Source organism: Canis lupus, chromosome 7 (assembly GCF_048164855.1).
Source record: "Canis lupus baileyi chromosome 7, mCanLup2.hap1, whole genome shotgun sequence".
Classification (NCBI taxonomy): domain Eukaryota; kingdom Metazoa; phylum Chordata; class Mammalia; order Carnivora; family Canidae; genus Canis; species Canis lupus.
Window position 1 is genome coordinate 57,186,222 of NC_132844.1, and position 18,447 is coordinate 57,204,668.

The window sequence follows — 18,447 nt, forward strand, 5'->3', positions numbered from 1 at the left end:
CTGCACTGTCACTACGAAACCTATTTTTCCTTTTTTTTTTTTTTTCTTTTATGATAGTCACACACACAGAGAGAGAGGGAGAGACACAGGCAGAGGGAGAAGCAGGCTCCATGCACCGGGAGCCCGACGTGGGATTCGATCCCGGGTCTCCAGGATCGCGCTCTGGGCCAAAGGCAGGCGCTAAACCGCTGCGCCACCCAAGGATCCCCGAGACCTATTTTTCTAACCTTACAAGAAAGATTTCTGTTCCCATTAAGTCTTGTTTACTTTTCTTCAACAAAGACTTGTCTCATGCTAACTGAGCGCCACATCTTACTCTAAGTATCTTCTTTTTTTTTTTTTTTTTTTAAAGATTTTTTTTATTTATTTATTCATGATAGTCACAGAGAGAGAGAGAGAGGCAGAGACACAGGCAGAGGGAGAAGCAGGCTCCATGCACCGGGGGCCCGATGTGGGATTCGATCCCGAGTCTCCAGGATCGCGCCCTGGGCCAAAGGCAGGCGCCAAACCGCTGCGCCACCCAGGGATCCCCATTACTCTAAGTATCTTCTAAATATTAACCTAATTGCTATAACCCTGGGAGGCAGGCCACTATCGTCACCATTTTACAGATGGGGAAACTGAGTTAGAGGGAGTAACTCGCTCCAGGTCGCACAGCTAGGAAGTGGCAATGCCTGGTTTTAAACTTGGGCATTAGTCTGACTCTATATACTGCCCCTTGATTCTTACAATCTGAATTTCCCATGAATCACCTGAGGCTAGAAATGTCTAGGTTTCTATGGTTGATTGTGTGTGTGTGTGTGTGTGTGTGTGTGTGATACTCCATTAAGAAAATGTTAGTTTGGGGCACCTGGGTGGTTCAGCGGTTGAGCGGCTGCCTTTGGCTCAGGGCGTGATCCCGCGGGGGTCCTGGGATCGAGTCCCACATCAGGTTCCCAGCAGGGAGCCTGCCTCTCCCTCTGCCTGTGTCTCTCATGAATAAATACGGAAAATCTTAAAGAGAAAAGAAAAGAAAAGAAAATGTTCTTTCCCTTAGCAAAGCCTAGCTTGTTCTGAAGTAAAACAACTACAAAATTGTCGCCAGTGTGTTGTCCTTTATAGAAGTCACATTGACTTCCTACTTTTTTTTCTTGGATTGCTTGAAAGGGGAACATTCTAAAGCCACATACCCAGTGGCCTCAAGGCTCTGGAGGCTGTGTTAAAAATAAAGGCTGTGACAGATAAGTCAGAGGTGCTGGAGTCCTGCAAGTCGGAAGTCGCATCTGTGGAACGTGCTGGTTTTCTCAGCCCCAGACAGCAGACAGCTGCAACCAAAGAAACCTTCCTTCTTTGCCTGAAGCCTCCTTGACTAAAAATTCCAGACGGTCACCTCTCTGTCTGCTCAAATTTCCTATGGGAAGTAGACTTGAAGTGTAAACACCAGGAGGCTAGGCAGAAGGGAGCAGCAGATTGTTTCGGGGGGAGGCTGCTGGGCCCTTTGCTCTGTCCCCAGGGCCGCCCTACTGCAGTGATTCTCTAGCAGGGGAAGAGGCTTTTTCCCACTTAACCCCTCGCCCCACTGCCTTTTCCACCTTTGCTTCCAGCGATGCCACTTCCAGCAGACAGCACCTTTCTGGTTAACCTCTGAGGACGTCTGAGGGTTGTGCAGCAGACGGAACTGTGGCAGGAGGAAAACCTCTTATCACTGTAGCCTAAAAAGCATTTTCTCGTGACCAAAGTGGCCAGAGATGGGCTTTTGCCCTTGGGGGTCACCGGCTGCTGTCCTCCTCAGGCTCGCCCACTGATGACTTCTTCCTCTAGGCTTTTAGGGGGGAGGTGTTTCTTTTTTCAACATGTTTTATTTTGTAGTTTATCTAACTAACAGCGTTTATATTTAAGCTGTTTAGGCTATTGAAAAACAAATGAGCATTTCCCCCACATAGGATAAAAATACCAACAGAAACAACAACAAAAAATCCTTAAAATCAGTGCCCTTCAATCCAACCTGGTCAGGTGTCACGTAAGCAGATTTTGCCAAGGAGGAGTTGTTTCTAGATTGCTGGTGATCTTTCTTGACGAGTAACTGCTTGTTGACATTGCAGGGTATGCATAGAACTTGACATATTCAGTATGCCGATGGTATGTCGAATTTTAGAAAATAGGTGGGTTCAAGTTTAATGTTCAAAAAATAATGACTCTTACTATATTTATATATATAAAAGATATATATATAAAAGATATATATATATAAAAGATATATATATATATATATATATATATATATATATATAAAAGATTTTATTTATTCATGAGAGACACAGAGAAAGAGGCAGAGACACAGGCAGAGGGAGAAGCAGGCTCCGTACTGGGAGCCCGATGCAGGACTCGATCCCAGGACCTCAGGATCATGACCTGAGCCAAAGACAAACGCTCAACCGCTGAGCCACCCAGGTGCCCCGAATCTTACTATATTTTATCAAATCTAAGACATCACTGATGGTGACAGTTTTTTATATACCACCAAGGAAGAAAACCCACTGTAACCAAGCTATGAAAAGACATTGACTCAAATAACACATTCGAATGTCTTAGAATCAGTGAACTACGGGCAGTATCTTAGCCACCATCTTGCGTCTTTTCCTTAGAGTCTGACAACATGGTTCTGACTGCACTGTTGGGTTTAGTTTCCTCTGCCTGGCCTATTGGCAACATTTAACATTCTTGATGGCTTTTTCCACCAAACATTTCCTTACCTTGGCTGCCAGGACAGTGTTCTCTGCTCGTCCTCCTCTCACTTCCCTGGCTATTCCTTCTCCATCTCTTTGGCTGGTTCCTCCTCTTTAACTTGATTTGTGAACAGTGGACAGCCCCAGGGCTCAGGACTTGCACCTCTTTTCTGCCTGCACACGCCCCCTCCCTGGGTGACCCAGACTTTTCAATACCGTCTATCTGCTGGTGGTTCCCAAGTGCGGAGATCCAGCCTGGATCTTGTACTTGAATGCAACATGCGAATATCCTTACCCTTGCTTGACAGACCCGGGATGTCTAGATGCATGACACCTAGGATGTATAAATCCCAAACGACACCTCCACATCAGTCACCCATTACAGAAAGAGGTGCCCACTCCAGCCTTCCAGTTGCTCAGACCAGAGCAGAGGGTGACTCCTTCCCTTCCCTCGCACCCCGTAGTTAGCAAACCCAGTAGCAAATCCCATCAGCTTTTCCTTCAAAATATATACAGAAGTTGACGATTTCCTTTCATCACCTCTCTCACCCAATCAATCCCCTCCTCTGGATGATTGCTGTGGCCTCCCGACTGGTGGCTCCTCTTCTGCTCATGCCCCTTCCATGTATTCTTGACACAACAGCCCGGATGATCCTGTTCAAATGTAAGTTAGATGGTGCCATTCGAGACTGAGACATTGAGACTTTGTTTAAAAGTCTCCAGTGACTCTTTGTTGCATGCACAGTCCCAGCCTACAGACCCATATCTGTCTGCACTCCCCCTTCACCATTTGTCTCTTAGCTTATGACCCCCGTACTCTGCCCCCTGCTCACTGGCTTTCACCACATCAGCCTCTCTGCTTCTCCCTGTGTGTGCCAACACCCTTCCTTCCTCCATACCTGCTGTTCTCTCTGCCTGGGGTTCCATTCCCTCACATACCTGAATGACTTGCTGTCCTACCACCTGTGGGTCTTGATTCAAATGTTGTACCTCATTTCTTTCAGACATTGAGGGAGAAGGCCCTGTATCTAAAATACCCTTGCATCCCCAGCCCTTGCTCTATTTTTCTCTTTAGTATACCTCCCTATCTATCACTAAATATTTCTTGTTTTTTTAAAATTTAATTAATTTATTTATGAGAGACATAGAGAGAGAGAGACAGAGACATAGGCAGAGGGAGAAGCAGGCTGACTCGATCCCAGGACTCCAGGATCATGACCTGAGCCAAAGGCAGATGCTCAACCACTGAGCCAACCAAACGTCCCTATCACTAAATATTTCATTACTTCTCACATCCCTTGGTAGAATGCAGGCTTCACGAGGAAAGGCTTTTGTTCTGCTCTGTGTTTTTCCATGCCCCCGGGGCCTAGAATAGTGTCATGTGTGGGATAACCGCTCAAGAACTTTTCATTGGATAAATAAATGAGCAAACAGCATGAAACACAGACTAAGACCAGGAGGAAGGAGACATTTTTGGCTTTGTGCTTTTTGTTTGCCTCCATGGAATGAAATGAAAGGTTATTAGTTTTCCTCATAGCTTCAGTGATATCTGTTTTTTCCATCTGGAGAGTTGTCTACTGTTTTGATAGAACTTGTCATGGTAAACAGTCCATCATTAGTTTTATGAGAACACTTTGCACAGTGGTATTTTTAGTAGTTAATGAGATTCATCTGAGCTCACAATGATTGTCCACTGAACCTTCAATAAGATAGTGATTAATTCCGCTTCAGAAGTCACTTTTTAGGTTAAAATGAAGTCTAAGCAGTTCCTCTAACATTTATTCTTCAACTAGGGAAGGAGTGTTTTTAACTTGGGGCATTCTAAGCTCCCAATCACTGATAAAGCAGTTTCCTGTGTAATGTGTTGGGAGTGATCCCTGTTGCTATCTCATTTTTTAATCATCCTATGATATACTAGTTACTACAAAACACATGCTCATGTTTTGGGTTTGTTGCTTTTAGAGCACTTACTGTGTAATTGGGCCAGACAGACCTTGGTCTAGACAGCTTCTCCCTGCAGGGGAAGAATCCGGGAGATTTTCCTCTGGCTCCTGACATGGATGTGGTGGGCCACCCTCATGGGGAAGAGGGAGGCGACAGAGGGAGAGGCTCTTGCCTAAGAGCGGGGTTCCTATGCTGGGAAGCCCAGCTTCCACTCATTGTTGATCGCAGGACATCTGGCATGGCTTCATGGCAAGGGTGTGTTGGCACGTGGCTCCTCAGTTTCTCAATGGCTGCAGTTATAGAGATTAATGAGATGATAAAAAGTGGGGAAGGGGGGTCAGGCAAGAGGGGAAAGCTGTCAAAAAAGGCTGTCATTCGTTCATTTGTTCGTTCATGCATTCAAGATGTTCACTGTATTCCTAGTATGCACTTTGCTCTGGGAGGTGCTAGGGATAATGGTAGTCAAGTCGACCTGGGGCTTGGGCAGAAGGTGGTCAGAAAAGGTATCAATGAGGACATGACCGTAGTGGAGGGAAGAAGCTCAATTCTAGGTATGCTAAAGCCACGCTTTGATTCAGATTTCGAACTTGATGTATGTTGCTCTGTACATACATTGAACGTGCTGTACCCATCTTCACCCCTGTACCTGCAGTTTGTAAGGCTGAGATCACAGCGCGTACTAACAGAGAGTAATGTCTGGGGGCAGGAATTAGGGGGATGGTAGAAGGGAGATAATGCTGAGCTCGTGTCTCCTGTTTTTTGTGTGTACTCACAGGAGAGACTGCGGTGTGTAGAGAAACCGGCATAGGGATAACTATGGAGTCATCTGTCCTGGGAGGAGGTTGTGTATTAATGACCTTGATGGGGATTATCTCAGTATTAGTCCCTCTACCTTTCTTTCTTGAAGAGTAACAAGAAGGGATATTACATTTCACAAGTATGGGAGATGCAGTGGGAATGCTTGAGTCTTTTTTTTTTTTTTTTGAAGATTTTATTTATTTGATAGAGAGGCCGAGATAGCAACAGAGATAGTGAGATAGAGCACAAGCAGAGGGAGGGGCAGAGGGAGAGGGAGAAGCAAGCTTTCTGCTCAGCAGGCACCTGGAATCATGACCTGAGCCGAAGGCAGACGCTTAACCTACTGAGCCACCCAGGTGCCCCTGCTGAGTCTTTTAAGTGATGAGGACTTGGTACCATCACAAAGGTTATAACCTACTCATCTCTCCCACGCACCCATTCTGTGCGAATCCAGGTGTAGAGCGTGAATCTGGGTTCTGTGTTGTGCATTACAGACGGCCTTTGTTTCCTCTGGTTCCATCACCACTGTCCTTCATACCTCGTCCAGGGAGGCTTTCATGTGGGTTTTAATGATGGCACTCATTTCTGATATTTCTCTCTAAAAGGAAAGAGCTTTAATACCCTCTCTGATTATAAAGGTCGATTCAGGTTTTTATGAAGAGGTGGAACTCTTTTTTTTTTTTGCATACTGGAGCTGACATGAGACTTTAAAAAAATGAGCCTCAAATTACTGTTGTCACCCAGATGATATCCAATTCAGGATTTTAGAATGCACTAGAGAATGTCACTTCTTCCACAGTAGCCCAGTCGATGACCTCATGCCTCTGCTCCTGAGTTCCCTGACAGGAGATCTGGGCGGTGTCAGCAGTGGGTACTGATGGGACGCCCTGCTTGTTTTTTTCTTTGGCATTTGCCTTTCTGTGGATGGTGCCCTTCTGTGTGACGGTGCTCCTTCTGACATGTACCAGTGAGATTCTGAAAAGCACAGGAGCCAGAGCTGTGGTGCTTGCCTTCATTGTTCAGTGCCTGCAGTCCTGGTGTTAAAACCTATGTCTCTGCAAAACCCCTGCCGCCTTTTAGGTCCATTGCCCCCACGACTTGTCGTGTAGAGATGGAGGGGATGGAGGAAGCAAAACCCATGTGCTTGCAGGCTCCTGGCTTGCCGGTTTTACTACCTGGTCCCATACATTGCCTTACCTACCCTATGAATGAGAGGTGGTATTGTCATTTTATTGGCGTGGATACTGAAATCTTAGAAGTGGTCATTTTCCAGGGTCACACAACTGACAAGTCATGGCATGAAACCATAAATTGTGATGGCTAAGTTCATGATCTTTCCACAACCTATACCTTAAAATTCAAAAGCTCTGTCCTGGGGCCAGGGCCCCTTTTTGCACACAGCTCCTGGCAAGAACAGCATCTGGTGGATAAGGGCTTGCTTGACTCCTGTGACGATTTCTTTGGAAGCTTCATTCTCAGAGCGCTAGGACCTGACATCACAGGAAAAGCAGAGTTAAGCTCCATACCCCTGTCAATGCTTTGGTGGGTTGAGGGATGTGTTGTTTTTCAACCTAAGAAAAAAGAGACTTGGCATCATTTTCAGCTAAGTGAGTCAGATCTATTCAACACATCTGGATGAAAACTTGGAACTCTGACGGGACAGGTGACTGGGGCACTTGGTCAGCCAGAGAGTTGGTCTCCGTTTCACTTACCCTGATGTCACATTAATTAATAATTGGTAGAAACTTGCATTGTCTCGTGTGTGTGTATGTGTATTTGCGTGCGCACGCGTGCACACACCTGTGTGTGTGCGTGTGTGTGTGTATGTGTAGGGGTGTTTCTTTTAACAAAATGCTTTTCTAAATCTTTATGCAGTTTGATAATTTAGCCACAGTCCCTCTAAACTGCAACAATTTCAGGGGTTGGTGAACTTCAGTGTGGGCACCATATCCAGGCCCCTACTGGGTTTTGTGAATAAGGTTTTTTATTAGAGCACAGCCACACTCATGTTGTATTGCCTATGGCTACTCTCACATTGCAAGAGTCCAGGAATTGCAAGAGAGCGTGCGGCACTCCAAACCTAATATGTTTACTGTTGTCCTTTACAGAAAAAGTTTGTTGACCTCTCCTTCTTTCCCTCCTAAGGGTACCATGCCAGAATTTTAAAGAAAAGAAATAAACTTGTTAGCTCCAGAGAAAAGTTTCCCACCTTAAATTTAGCTTCCAGTCAATGTGAGTTGAAGGAAAGTCTCATTGTATCCATTCTTCGTGGTTTTCTTTTTTCCTCTTTTTTTTCTTTGTTTTGTGGCTGAAGAAAAAGTATGAAGAGGAAACTGGTTTTGGAAGAGGAAACTGTTCTTATGTTTGAGCCTTTAAAACTCTGTAATTACCCTATAGAGTCTGTATATTTGCATCAGAAATGCATTTAGTCTTAAGTTTTAGTGTTCAGTATATGGAGCATTTATAATGATGGGGTACTTCCAAAAATAAATCAACTCTATAGAAAATGTTAATCAGCTCATCCCCAGGGACCATAGGGAGTATGTCCATTGTACAAATGAGGAAATGGACATGACAGTTAGTGGTTTGCCCAAAGCCACACTGTCATCGGCATTATGAAGATTTAAGCAAAGGTCCCATGTACAAGAAAATGCAGTCGTGTTTTCATGTAAGACACTGCGGGCTTTCGTTAAATTAACTTCAATTAAGATTCAGGAACTAATATGCGTTTTGGTATTTGGAAGAAACTACCGAATCACAAAGAGCTGGCTTGCTCCTTAAAATTACCTGCAGGGTTTTTAAGTAGGACATGGAATTTTTTTTTTTTCCCCGAGGAGTCTGTTGCTTGAAATCAAAAGCTCTATATCTGGCTAAACATTGCCATGAAAATTGAAAAGCAACTGGTTCAAGTGTATTTCACACTGCCAGGGAAAATCATGTGAAAAGCTCAGTAATGCCTCATTATGTGGCATTCTACTCAGAGTCGACAAGAAAGCAGCCTTCTACTAGGAACTTATTTTTTAAAAGCCATTTGTGGATGGTTGATTCAGGATGTGTATGCAGTCTTGCAGCTCATCTGTCTCTATAGGTTTGCATGGTGGAGTAAGGATTTATGTTGAGGAAACAGCGGGTCCTCCATTTTCAAAGAAACTTCTGGGATGAGTATTGCTCTTTTCTTAGGCAAAAATTGAGAGCTAATTTTAGAAATATTTTGCCCAACAACTGATGGGAGCAAACACAGATTTTTTTTTCCCTCCTGGTTAACCTCTAGTTAATTGAAAAATTCGATTTTCTGTAACAGGAAGCTCCTCTTTATTTTCTTTTCCTTTTTTTTTGTTTTTTGTTTTTTGTTTTCCTACTTCACTTGGAAATGACTTTTTTTTTTTAGTAGTATTTTAAAGACATTGTTAACTATTATAACTCTGGTATCTGGGCATGTGGATATGGAATACCTTTCAGAGACAGGGTATTGGCTGAGAGGATTCACCCATCCCTGTTGTGGTAAAGTGCCAGGTGCCATACTGTGAGGTTCTGTATGACCCCATTTATCAATTTGGGCAAAGCCAGTATATAAATTCACAGAGAAGGTGCTGTGAAGAGGAAGACACCAGAGTGTGCTGCTCAGGGAAAGCTTCCCCTCACAGACGGTCCCTGTCATCTTGAGCTTGCAGCTTCCAAGCTTCAAGACTTGACTTGGCATTTGGCCCTGCTTTCATCAGATCTGCATACTGCAGACCCACATCCACTGAGTTTATAAGTGACTGATAAGCTGGAATGACAGTATAATACACTGTCCAGTAAGTTGGGTTCTGTTTCCACTCAGCTACCTTTGTGATCTTGGGCAAATTATCTAATTTTTCTAGGTGTTATTGTCTTGTCTGTGCAATTGGAATGTTAATGCTTTATAAAGACGTTCCATGAGCTAATACCTTAACATAAAACCTAGGAGATCATAGTGATTGTTATTATACTATCATTTTGGTTATTGTCTCCGTTATAACTGTACAGGTCAACTTACAAGACTGAATAATAGATCAGAAACTTGCTTGTTGAACATACAATTAGAGCCAGGAATGCCTTGGGCTGGAATGGCTGGGCACACTGTTGTTTGACTTGAAGGATACTATTGCCAGAATCTGAAGATCCTTTACCCAGACAATGCTGGCTCAACTCCACTGCAGTTTTAATCCATGGCTTACCTTTTTCTTAATTTCATGAAGTCACCACTTTTTTAGTCTAGGGGGCCTCTCTTTGGTGACACTTGTTTTTAGCAGTAATAAAAGAATCACTGATTATTTTGTTTGGGTTTGGCTTTTGAAACAGCTTTATCAGGGCAATTTATTGTCCTTCCAGGATTGCTCCTTCTTTTTGGCTCCACATTCAGGAAGTGAAATTTATAGGAGGGTACCTAATTATTCCCCGGGATGGGCTGCCTATGCTAAGTGCTTTATGGAAGGCAGTCTATTCCTTTGGCATGTAACTATGGGAGAGCATGCTTTTTTTAGTTTATTAGAACAGAATGGCTATATATAAAGACCTTTCCTTCCATGCCTGTGTGTTTGTCTTTTTGTGTATGTGTGTGTGTGTGTGTTTGTCTTTAATCTTATTTTCTCTCTGGGTTAGGGATTGACATCCTGAAACTCGTAGCAGCCCAAGTTGGAAGCCAGTGGAAGGACATCTATCAGTTCCTGTGCAATGCCAGTGAGAGAGAAGTGGCTGCTTTCTCCAATGGGTACACGGCGGACCATGAGCGGGCCTACGCAGCTCTGCAGCACTGGACCATCCGGGGTCCTGAGGCCAGCCTTGCCCAACTAATTAGTGCCCTCCGCCAGCACCGGCGCAATGATGTTGTGGAGAAGATTCGGGGGCTGATGGAAGATACGGCCCAGGTAATGTACCTGGGTTGTTGGTCTTTCCAACTAACCTTTTGGTTTCTGTAGTCAGATTTTACCAAGTATATGTAATAAGGAAAAATACTGCTACCAGGTGTTTAGGTTCACACACATTCCCCTTCTAGGGCAAAGGTTCACAGAGGTTGTCCATTAGAATCATCTATAAACTTTATTTTTTTTTAATTTTTATTTTTTAAAAGATTTTATTTATTTATTTGAGAGAGAGAGTGAGCATGAGCGAGGGTAGGGGCAGAGGGGAGGGAGAAGTAGGCTCCCTGCCGAGCAGGGACCCAATGCCCGGCGTGATCCCAGTTCCTTGGAATCATGACCTGAGCTGAAGGCAGCCGCTCAACCGACTGAGCCACCCAGGTGCCCCTCAACTAGGAACTTTAAAAAAATTCTGATACTTAGCGCCCCCCCCCCAAAATCAATAAGATCAGAATCTCTAGGGGAGGACCAAAAATCAGTATTTTAAGAAGTTCCCTAAGATGCACATTTGAGAATCATCATGTTTGGGGTATGATCTAGCTAGCATCAGGCATACAGCCAGATATGCTGACAGCAGTGGGTAGCAGGATTGATCATTCCTTCTGGGCTTGTTCCACCTGTACATCAGATGGGAACCGAGGGGACCTAGGAGTGTCATTTATTTATAGACTCTGGTCACTGAGCTTTGGCTTTAGAGCCGGGCAGCAGCACCAGATTTGAATCCTGGCTCTGACACTTATTAGCTGGGTGACCAAGGGCAAGTTCCTTCAGCTTTCTCTGCTTCTGTTTTCTCACGTGTAAGCCAGCCTTATAGGGCTAATTACGATTAGAAATGAAGTATATAGGATACTCGATGCATTGAAGGTGTTTTACAAATGGTAGCTATGATCATAACATAACTGATTTTATTTAGCTTTTCCTTAATCATAGCATGCTTCCCTGAAAGGCCATGAATTAAGTACAAATTTGAGTATTGACTTATATGTCTCAGAAGATTTCGATGAAAGTTTCTGAATGTATTACCAAAGTAAAGAAAATGTGGCCACCGAGACCTGATAAAACCCACTTAAAATTTAAAAGGCCATTCTGTCGGTGTTATTTTTCCAGTGCTCTAAACTCATTACCTAAAGAGCTGGAGAGAGACTTTTACCCCATCAACTCTAATTCACTACCATTCTCAATTTTCTATATTTAAGAGATCCAAGTGCTTTTCTTTATTTTTTCCCCCTTTCTTTTTATACCAACAGTGTAGTCTTTCTTCACTATGGAAGTAAACATCAGGTGCATCTTTTATTTAAGTGACTGGATAAAATTTATAGGTGCTAATCGATGCCAAAAGTGGTCATTAAACTCCTGGTGTATATTTAACTTCTTTGATATGGGGAATTTCAGAAAAAAATATTTATGAATAGTTGCAGTGGTAAACATTTAAAGGCACACACCAGTGTCTTGTGACTTCCTAAGAATGATACCAGAATTTTGGCTTACTGGACACCTGGGTGGTTCAGTGGTTGAGCATTGGCCTTTGGCCTCAGGGCATGATTCTGGAGTCACAGGATGGAGTTTTGCATCGTTCTCCTCACAGGGAGCCTGCTTCTCCCTCTGCCTGTGTCTCTGCCTCTCTCTGTGTCTCTCATGAATGAATAAATAAAATCTTAAAAGAAGTGTGGCTCACAACTAAAACTAGGCATCAGGTAGCGGGATTTGAAGAAAGGAAAGGAAGATGTAATCTCTAATTAAATAAAATGACTGCAGTTTGAATAAAGGGAGTTGAGAGGCAAACGTGAATGGGCTTCCTTGAAATGTCAACTTTAAGAGCTTATCGGACAAGCAGCAGACCTGAAGAAGGATTCAGATATTGGAGAATAAGCCATTAGATCTTTTTGATGATACCTACAAGAAAGGTAAAATATGATTGACGTAATGTTAGGATTTGGATAAATGGAATATTTGATAAAGTGGAAAGATGATTATGATGAATTCTTAAAGGAAAAGGAGGCGGTTTCTCATTAGAAAAAAACAAATACGAGCATAGGAAAATATAAACATAGGGAAATGAGAAAGCATAAATGTTAATGTTATATTATTAAATCCAGGTGGTACAATTAGAAGTGATTTTTTTAAATTATTTTCTGTCATGAAAACACATGACTTTTGTGATTTAAAGTATTTTTTCAAATGACTAAGCTGAAAGGGCACATGATAAAGGATAGATAGGGCTTCGTTTCTGCTAAATTGGGATTCTCTCTTCATTTCAATTTTGAGAAAGCAGACAGTAGTTTGTGTGGCAATCCATTCTTCCTTGTTAAGATCGACTGAGGTTTATGATGTTGGGTCAGATTCACCAAAAAAAAAAAAAATTGGTAAAATTTACTTTGCTTCTGGTTTCTGCACATCTCTCTTATTTTTCTGTGTACACTCAGCAATCATTTAGAATTTGGTCGTAGTCTTCAGGATACTTCTCTTTTTGGGGGGAGTGGTGGTGATGGTGGTGGGGTATTGACTATCACAAATGACCTTGGTATGTTTCTCTGATGATCCTGTTGAGGTCCATAAATGTTTATTCAGCACCTACTTTATTCCAGGCACTGTCACAGGTGCTGGGAAAGGTGGGCCCTAGGACTCTGTGGAGGAGGCTGCATGTCAAGGAGAGCGACTCTTAACAAAAATCATGGAGTCAGAGAATAAGAAAAAGTAAACTATGTAGTCCCCAAGTGCCAAACTCTTGTACCCTTTAGTTCTTTCCTCTTCTCTATATCCAGCAAGATTCTAATAACCATTTTGTTATTTATTTTTTAAGGAACAGTGTGATCAATGCATCCTAGAGCTTTTTCTGTGGTTCTCATGCAAACTGTTGATGATGAAGGCTGAGAAGCCAATAATAAGCTCCTCGTCCATGTTTTAATAATGTCCATTATTGTCTAGCAACACTGTGGACTCAACTCTGACTCTAATTTTAAAAGCCAATGAGCATGGATTTCTGCCTGCCAGCTCTTATTAATCACACAGTATATAATTGTCTGCAGGTTATCTCTGAGATTAGTTGAGTCAAACAGGACACAGAGTGCAGGGGGCATAATTGAGACTTATACTTTCCACTTATGATGGATTTGTATTCTTTGTGTATTGTGGTCCTGCTGGGGACTTGAGACTTTGCCCTCAGAGTTAATGGAAGCTTAATGTGTAAAAATGACTGTGTGTGTATGTTTGAAAATGGTTAATGTTTTTTTCCTATTCATGAACCTGAGAGCACCCACGTTATGTTCCACTCAAAGGATTAGCCTGGTGTGCCTTCTAGTTGCCTTTGTCAAGAACAGCTGGTCCATTATTAACCATGGTGGCCTATTAGCCATTTTTTAATTAAAACACATCCAAAGCCTGATTTTTTCTTCTTTTTTAGTTTTTTTTTTTATGTACTAAAAAAATTTTATAGTAATATTCACTTTTTGGCATGCTGTTGAGTCCTTTTTTTTTTTTTTTTTAAACAAAACAAAGCAAAACAACAACTTAAGTTTTCAAGAGCAGTTTTAAGTTTAAAACAAAATTGAGAGGGACACCTGGTTGGCTTAGTGGTTGAGTGTCTGCCTTTGGCTCAGGTCGTGACCCTGGGGTCCTGCAATCGAGTCCTGTATCAGGCTCCCTGCAGGGAGCCTACTTCTCCCTGTACCTATATCTCTGTCTCTCATGAATAAATAAAGAAAATCTTTAAAAAAGGGGGGAGGGGAAATAAAACAAAATTGAGAAGGAGGTACAGAGATTTCCCATATATCTTCTGCTCCAACATATGCAGAGCCTCTCCCACTGTCAGTATCACTTATCAGAATGCTACATTTTTTTTTTTTTTTTTTTTTTACTGAAGACAAACCTTCATTGACATAGACATAATCACTGTAGGCCCATTGCCTTAGCGCTTACTAAGTTGTATATTCTGTAGGTTTGGACAAATGTGTAATGAGGACATATATCCATCACTATACTGTCATACAGAATATTGAGACTGCCCTAAAAATCCTCTGTACTGTGCCTATTTATCCCTCCCTCCTACCCCACCACTGACAACCACTGATCTTTTTATGGTCTCCATGGTTTTGCCTTTTCCAGAATGTCATATAGTGGGAATCATGCAGTATGTAGCCTTTTCAGATTGACTTCTTTCCCTTAGTAATGTGCAGCTAGGGTTCCCTCATGTCCTTGCATCACTTGATAGCTCATTTGTCTTTAGCTCTCAATAATATCCCGTTATCTGGTTGTACCAGTTTATTTCCCCGTGCACCTTCTGATCGTTTCTTAATCTGAGGTAGGAGTCATATTTTTCGAGTTCAACATCTGAAGCCTTCCAGAATCATATGCAGTCTTCCTGTCCAGGGCATCAGCATTTGGTAGAAGCAGCAAAGCATTGGGACAATAGTTGGAAGTTATTGGGACTTTGCCAGAGCTATTTAAAAATCCTAATACGGCATTCCAAATTATATGTTATCTCTTTTTTTCTATCCTTTTATTTTGATTTTTTTAAAACTGAGGCTTTATTTAAAGAAAGTCTTTTGTAAGTAACATATATTTAAGGTTTCAAAAAATCTAGTCCGACAGTGTTGTCATTTAATTAGAGAATTTGAGTGTGGTTACATTTCTCATGGAATTCCTCATATATTTGAGTTTAAATTTACTATCCAATTATTTGTTTTGTATTTGTCCTCTCTCTCTTTCTTCTTCTCTTCTTTCTTGCCTTCTTTTGGATTAATCAAGTATTTTTTATTACTCCACTTTTCCTCCTCTTTCGGCTTGTTAGTTACATGTGTTTTACTTTACTTTTAATGATTCGCATAGAGATTACAACTTGCACACCTAAATTATGGAAGATATTTCATAGGTGTGTACTTCTTACTATTTCCAAACAGCACAAGAACCTTAGGGGACTTTAATTCTGTTTATCCTTCTCTTGCATTATGTTTTTTATTGTCATGAATTTTAACACCACACATTTTTTAGCTCCCCAAAGGCATAATTATTATTGTTTTATCCAGTCAAGATCCATATGGATTTACCTGCATCTTGAGCTTTTCTGTTGTTCTTCATTACTTTCTGCAGCTTCAACTTCTACCTGAGATCATTTTTCTTTGGCCTCAAGAATACTTAGTGCAGGTTTCCAGCGATAAATTCTGTTTATCTGTGTCTGGAAAGTGCTGATTAAATAAATAAATAAATAGTGTTACTTGTCCTTTGTTTTTCAAGGATAGCTGGAAAAGAGAATTTAGTTTGACTGTTATTTCCTTTTGATGTTTTCATATCTGGATTTAAGTTTCCCCTGGGAAAGAGCAAAGGGATAAAGTGATCCTATGTTAGAATATATATTATGTAACAAATTAGGTGTACAGTATCATACCAGACACTTTTGGCAATGATGAGTGTAAGAGTCAGTGCTGTCAAGGAAGCTTATGGTTGAATGGAAGAAACTTGTATACTTCCATAGTTAAATGGGAATAAATCCACAAGGGTGGGAGGAGGGAAGTCTTGGATGTATGGCTCATCTGCCGTTACAGCTCCAAATAGGAACATCATTGTGGAGATGTGTGCCAGGTTAAATTCATTCTGGCAGCATGTCACTCTGGGAACATTCTGGCAAGTTCCCTGGCCTCTGTGCCTCAGTTTATTTCTAAGGAAATGGGAACACCATTAGTGCCTGTCCTATGAGCTGTTGTGAGAATTAGTTGAGTATGCCCTACAGTAAGTACTTGGTGAATGTTTATTATTCATAGTTGTAGTTATTCCTCAGCTCTAGAGGCAAGAGAATTGGAAGAATGTTCCCAAGTAGCTCCAACTCATACACATAATGGATCCTTTAAATCCTGAACACTGAGCAGTTAGTTACTTACTGTCGGGGGGGTGGCTACTTCCAGTTCCAACACTGTTAAAGTGGACGGTTGAGCATCAGGGTTGCCATTTGGGTTCAGTGCCCGAGAACTGGAAATTCCCGCTGATAGTAAATATTTATTCCTCACTGCCTGAACAAATGTTCCTAGGCTGGGGATGTTTTCTCTAGTGAAGAAACAAAGGTGATGGTATGTGTGAAGATAACAGTCTGCTTTCTCACTGGCTGTCAGAAAAAGGGTAACAAAATTGAGCAACTGAATTTCTAGGTCTTCTTTCTCTTCTCTTCTCTTCTCTTCTCTTCTCTTCTCTTCTCTTCTCTTCTCTTCTCTTCTCTCCTCTCCTCTCCTCTCCTCTCCTCTCCTCTCCTCTCCTCTCCTCTCCTCTCCTCTCCTCTCCTCTCCTCTCCTCTCCTCTCCTCTCCTCTCCTCTCTTTCTTCCCCCTGCTTGGAGGGGGTGGACTTGTTTATTTTATCTACAGGAAACCTTGAGTAAATGATTTCTCAGACTCAGATTTTTCTGTTCAACATGGGAAATCAAGTGGTTATCAGAATTAAATGAGGTACGGTTTTGTTAAACTGGAGGATATAAGAAAGTGAGGTAATAAAGTGACACTTACTGGCCAGGTTCAGCAGAATTGTGATTTGAATCTCAGTGTTCCTTTATTGTCTTGTTTCGATAAAGGATGGAAAAAGGAATTTTCTGTATATTAAAAATGATAATATTAAAAACAACCACAATAATTTAAAATAATATAAAGTGTTACTGCCTGAATAATATAAAGAAATGTTCAGCTATCTGCTTTGACCAGAGATTCACAAATATAAGGAATTGGTGCTGGGTGGCATCAGCGTGGCCCAGTCAGTGAAGTGTCTGACTCTTGGTTTTGGCTCAGTCATGATCTCAGGTTGTGAGATCGAGCCCCACATCTGGCTCCACACTCTGTGCAGAGTTTGCTTGAGGTTCTCTCTCCCTCCCCACCCCCATGCAAATAAAATAAATAAATAAATAAATAAATAAATAAATAAATAAATAAATAAATAAAATCTTTAAAAAAATAAAAAGAGAGAATTGGGACCACTCAGGCAGGGATTTGGGTATCTTATCACTCCTTCCCTCTTTCTATTGAATTAGCTAGAATTAAAACTACACTGTAATTTAACTAATGGACCTGAAACAAATGTTGTTGTGGGCTGTGGTATAGTAGAATGATCTTTTGTTAGAGATTCTTGATCCCTTCTAGAAACCATGCAGGAGACCTATGTCCCAGAGACAGTCCTCTCCTCTCCCCCAACTACAGTAGACACTGTTTGGAGACTGGATGGTTTTGCTCTGTACAATCAACTGGGAGAGTCTCAAGAGCATGGAGAGCACTGGGCAGTCTGTCTTGGCAAGGACAGTACCACTGCTTCTGCTGCAGAGGGAACTACAGTTGCTGATTTTTTTGGTTTCCCAGCTGCAGGATACAGCTGTCTTCTCTATGGTCTGACTGAGACAAGCTATTTTCAGAAATTTTATACAGTGAGGGCAAATGGAGGCAAGTGCCAGCTGTATGTTTAACTGCTGGTTTTTTGGCTATTCGAATTTGTCTTTGTCTTCCATTTGCCAGTTGGTCATCTCTCAGAAAATGAGGATTATTATCCCCAGGCCCCAAGCTGTTAACTGAACTAGCCTGTATCTTGTGCCTGCCCTCTGCTATGTTACCACACACAGCCTCAGGGATCATTTAAGGTCAAGTTTCTTGATTTGCTGGGTGTGGCAGTGAGCTCTGGGGAACCCTTGGTATAGTGAGAAGGGGACTTTAAAATGAGATTGCTGTCACGCAATAGGCCCAGGTCCATTGAGTGGTGCTTATGTGTAGGATGATCATCGTACAAAGAAGGGAGACCTGTGAATAAGCCTTTAGGCTTATTTATTTTAAATGTATTTTTATTTATTTATTTTTAAGATTTTATTTATTTACCTGACAGAGAGAGAGAGAGCGCGCGCGCTCGAGAGAGAGAGAGAGAGAGAGAGAGAGAGAGCGCGCACAAGCAGGGGGAATGGGTCGAGAGAGGGAGAAGCAGACTCCCCACAGAGCACGGAGCCAGACGCAGGGCTCCATCCCAGGACCCTGGGATCATGACTTGAGCCGAAAGCAAACACTAAACCTACTGAGTCACCCAGGTGCCCCAGATTTTAGGTTTTTAATGTCATTTCAAGCCATTCTACTTATTATCATATTCCAAGGTTTCATTCAGTTAGTCAACAACCTC

At 42.0% G+C, this 18,447-nt stretch overlaps 1 protein-coding gene across 1 annotated transcript in view; it reads left to right on the forward strand.

Moving 5' to 3' along the window:
* TNFRSF21 (TNF receptor superfamily member 21) overlaps positions 1-18,447 on the forward strand; it is a 69,443-nt gene that overhangs the window by 36,384 nt on the left and 14,612 nt on the right. Inside the window, exon 4 of the mRNA XM_072832773.1 lies at positions 10,071-10,336. Coding sequence (XP_072688874.1) covers positions 10,071-10,336 — 266 coding nt within the window. The remainder of the gene's footprint in view (positions 1-10,070; positions 10,337-18,447) is intronic.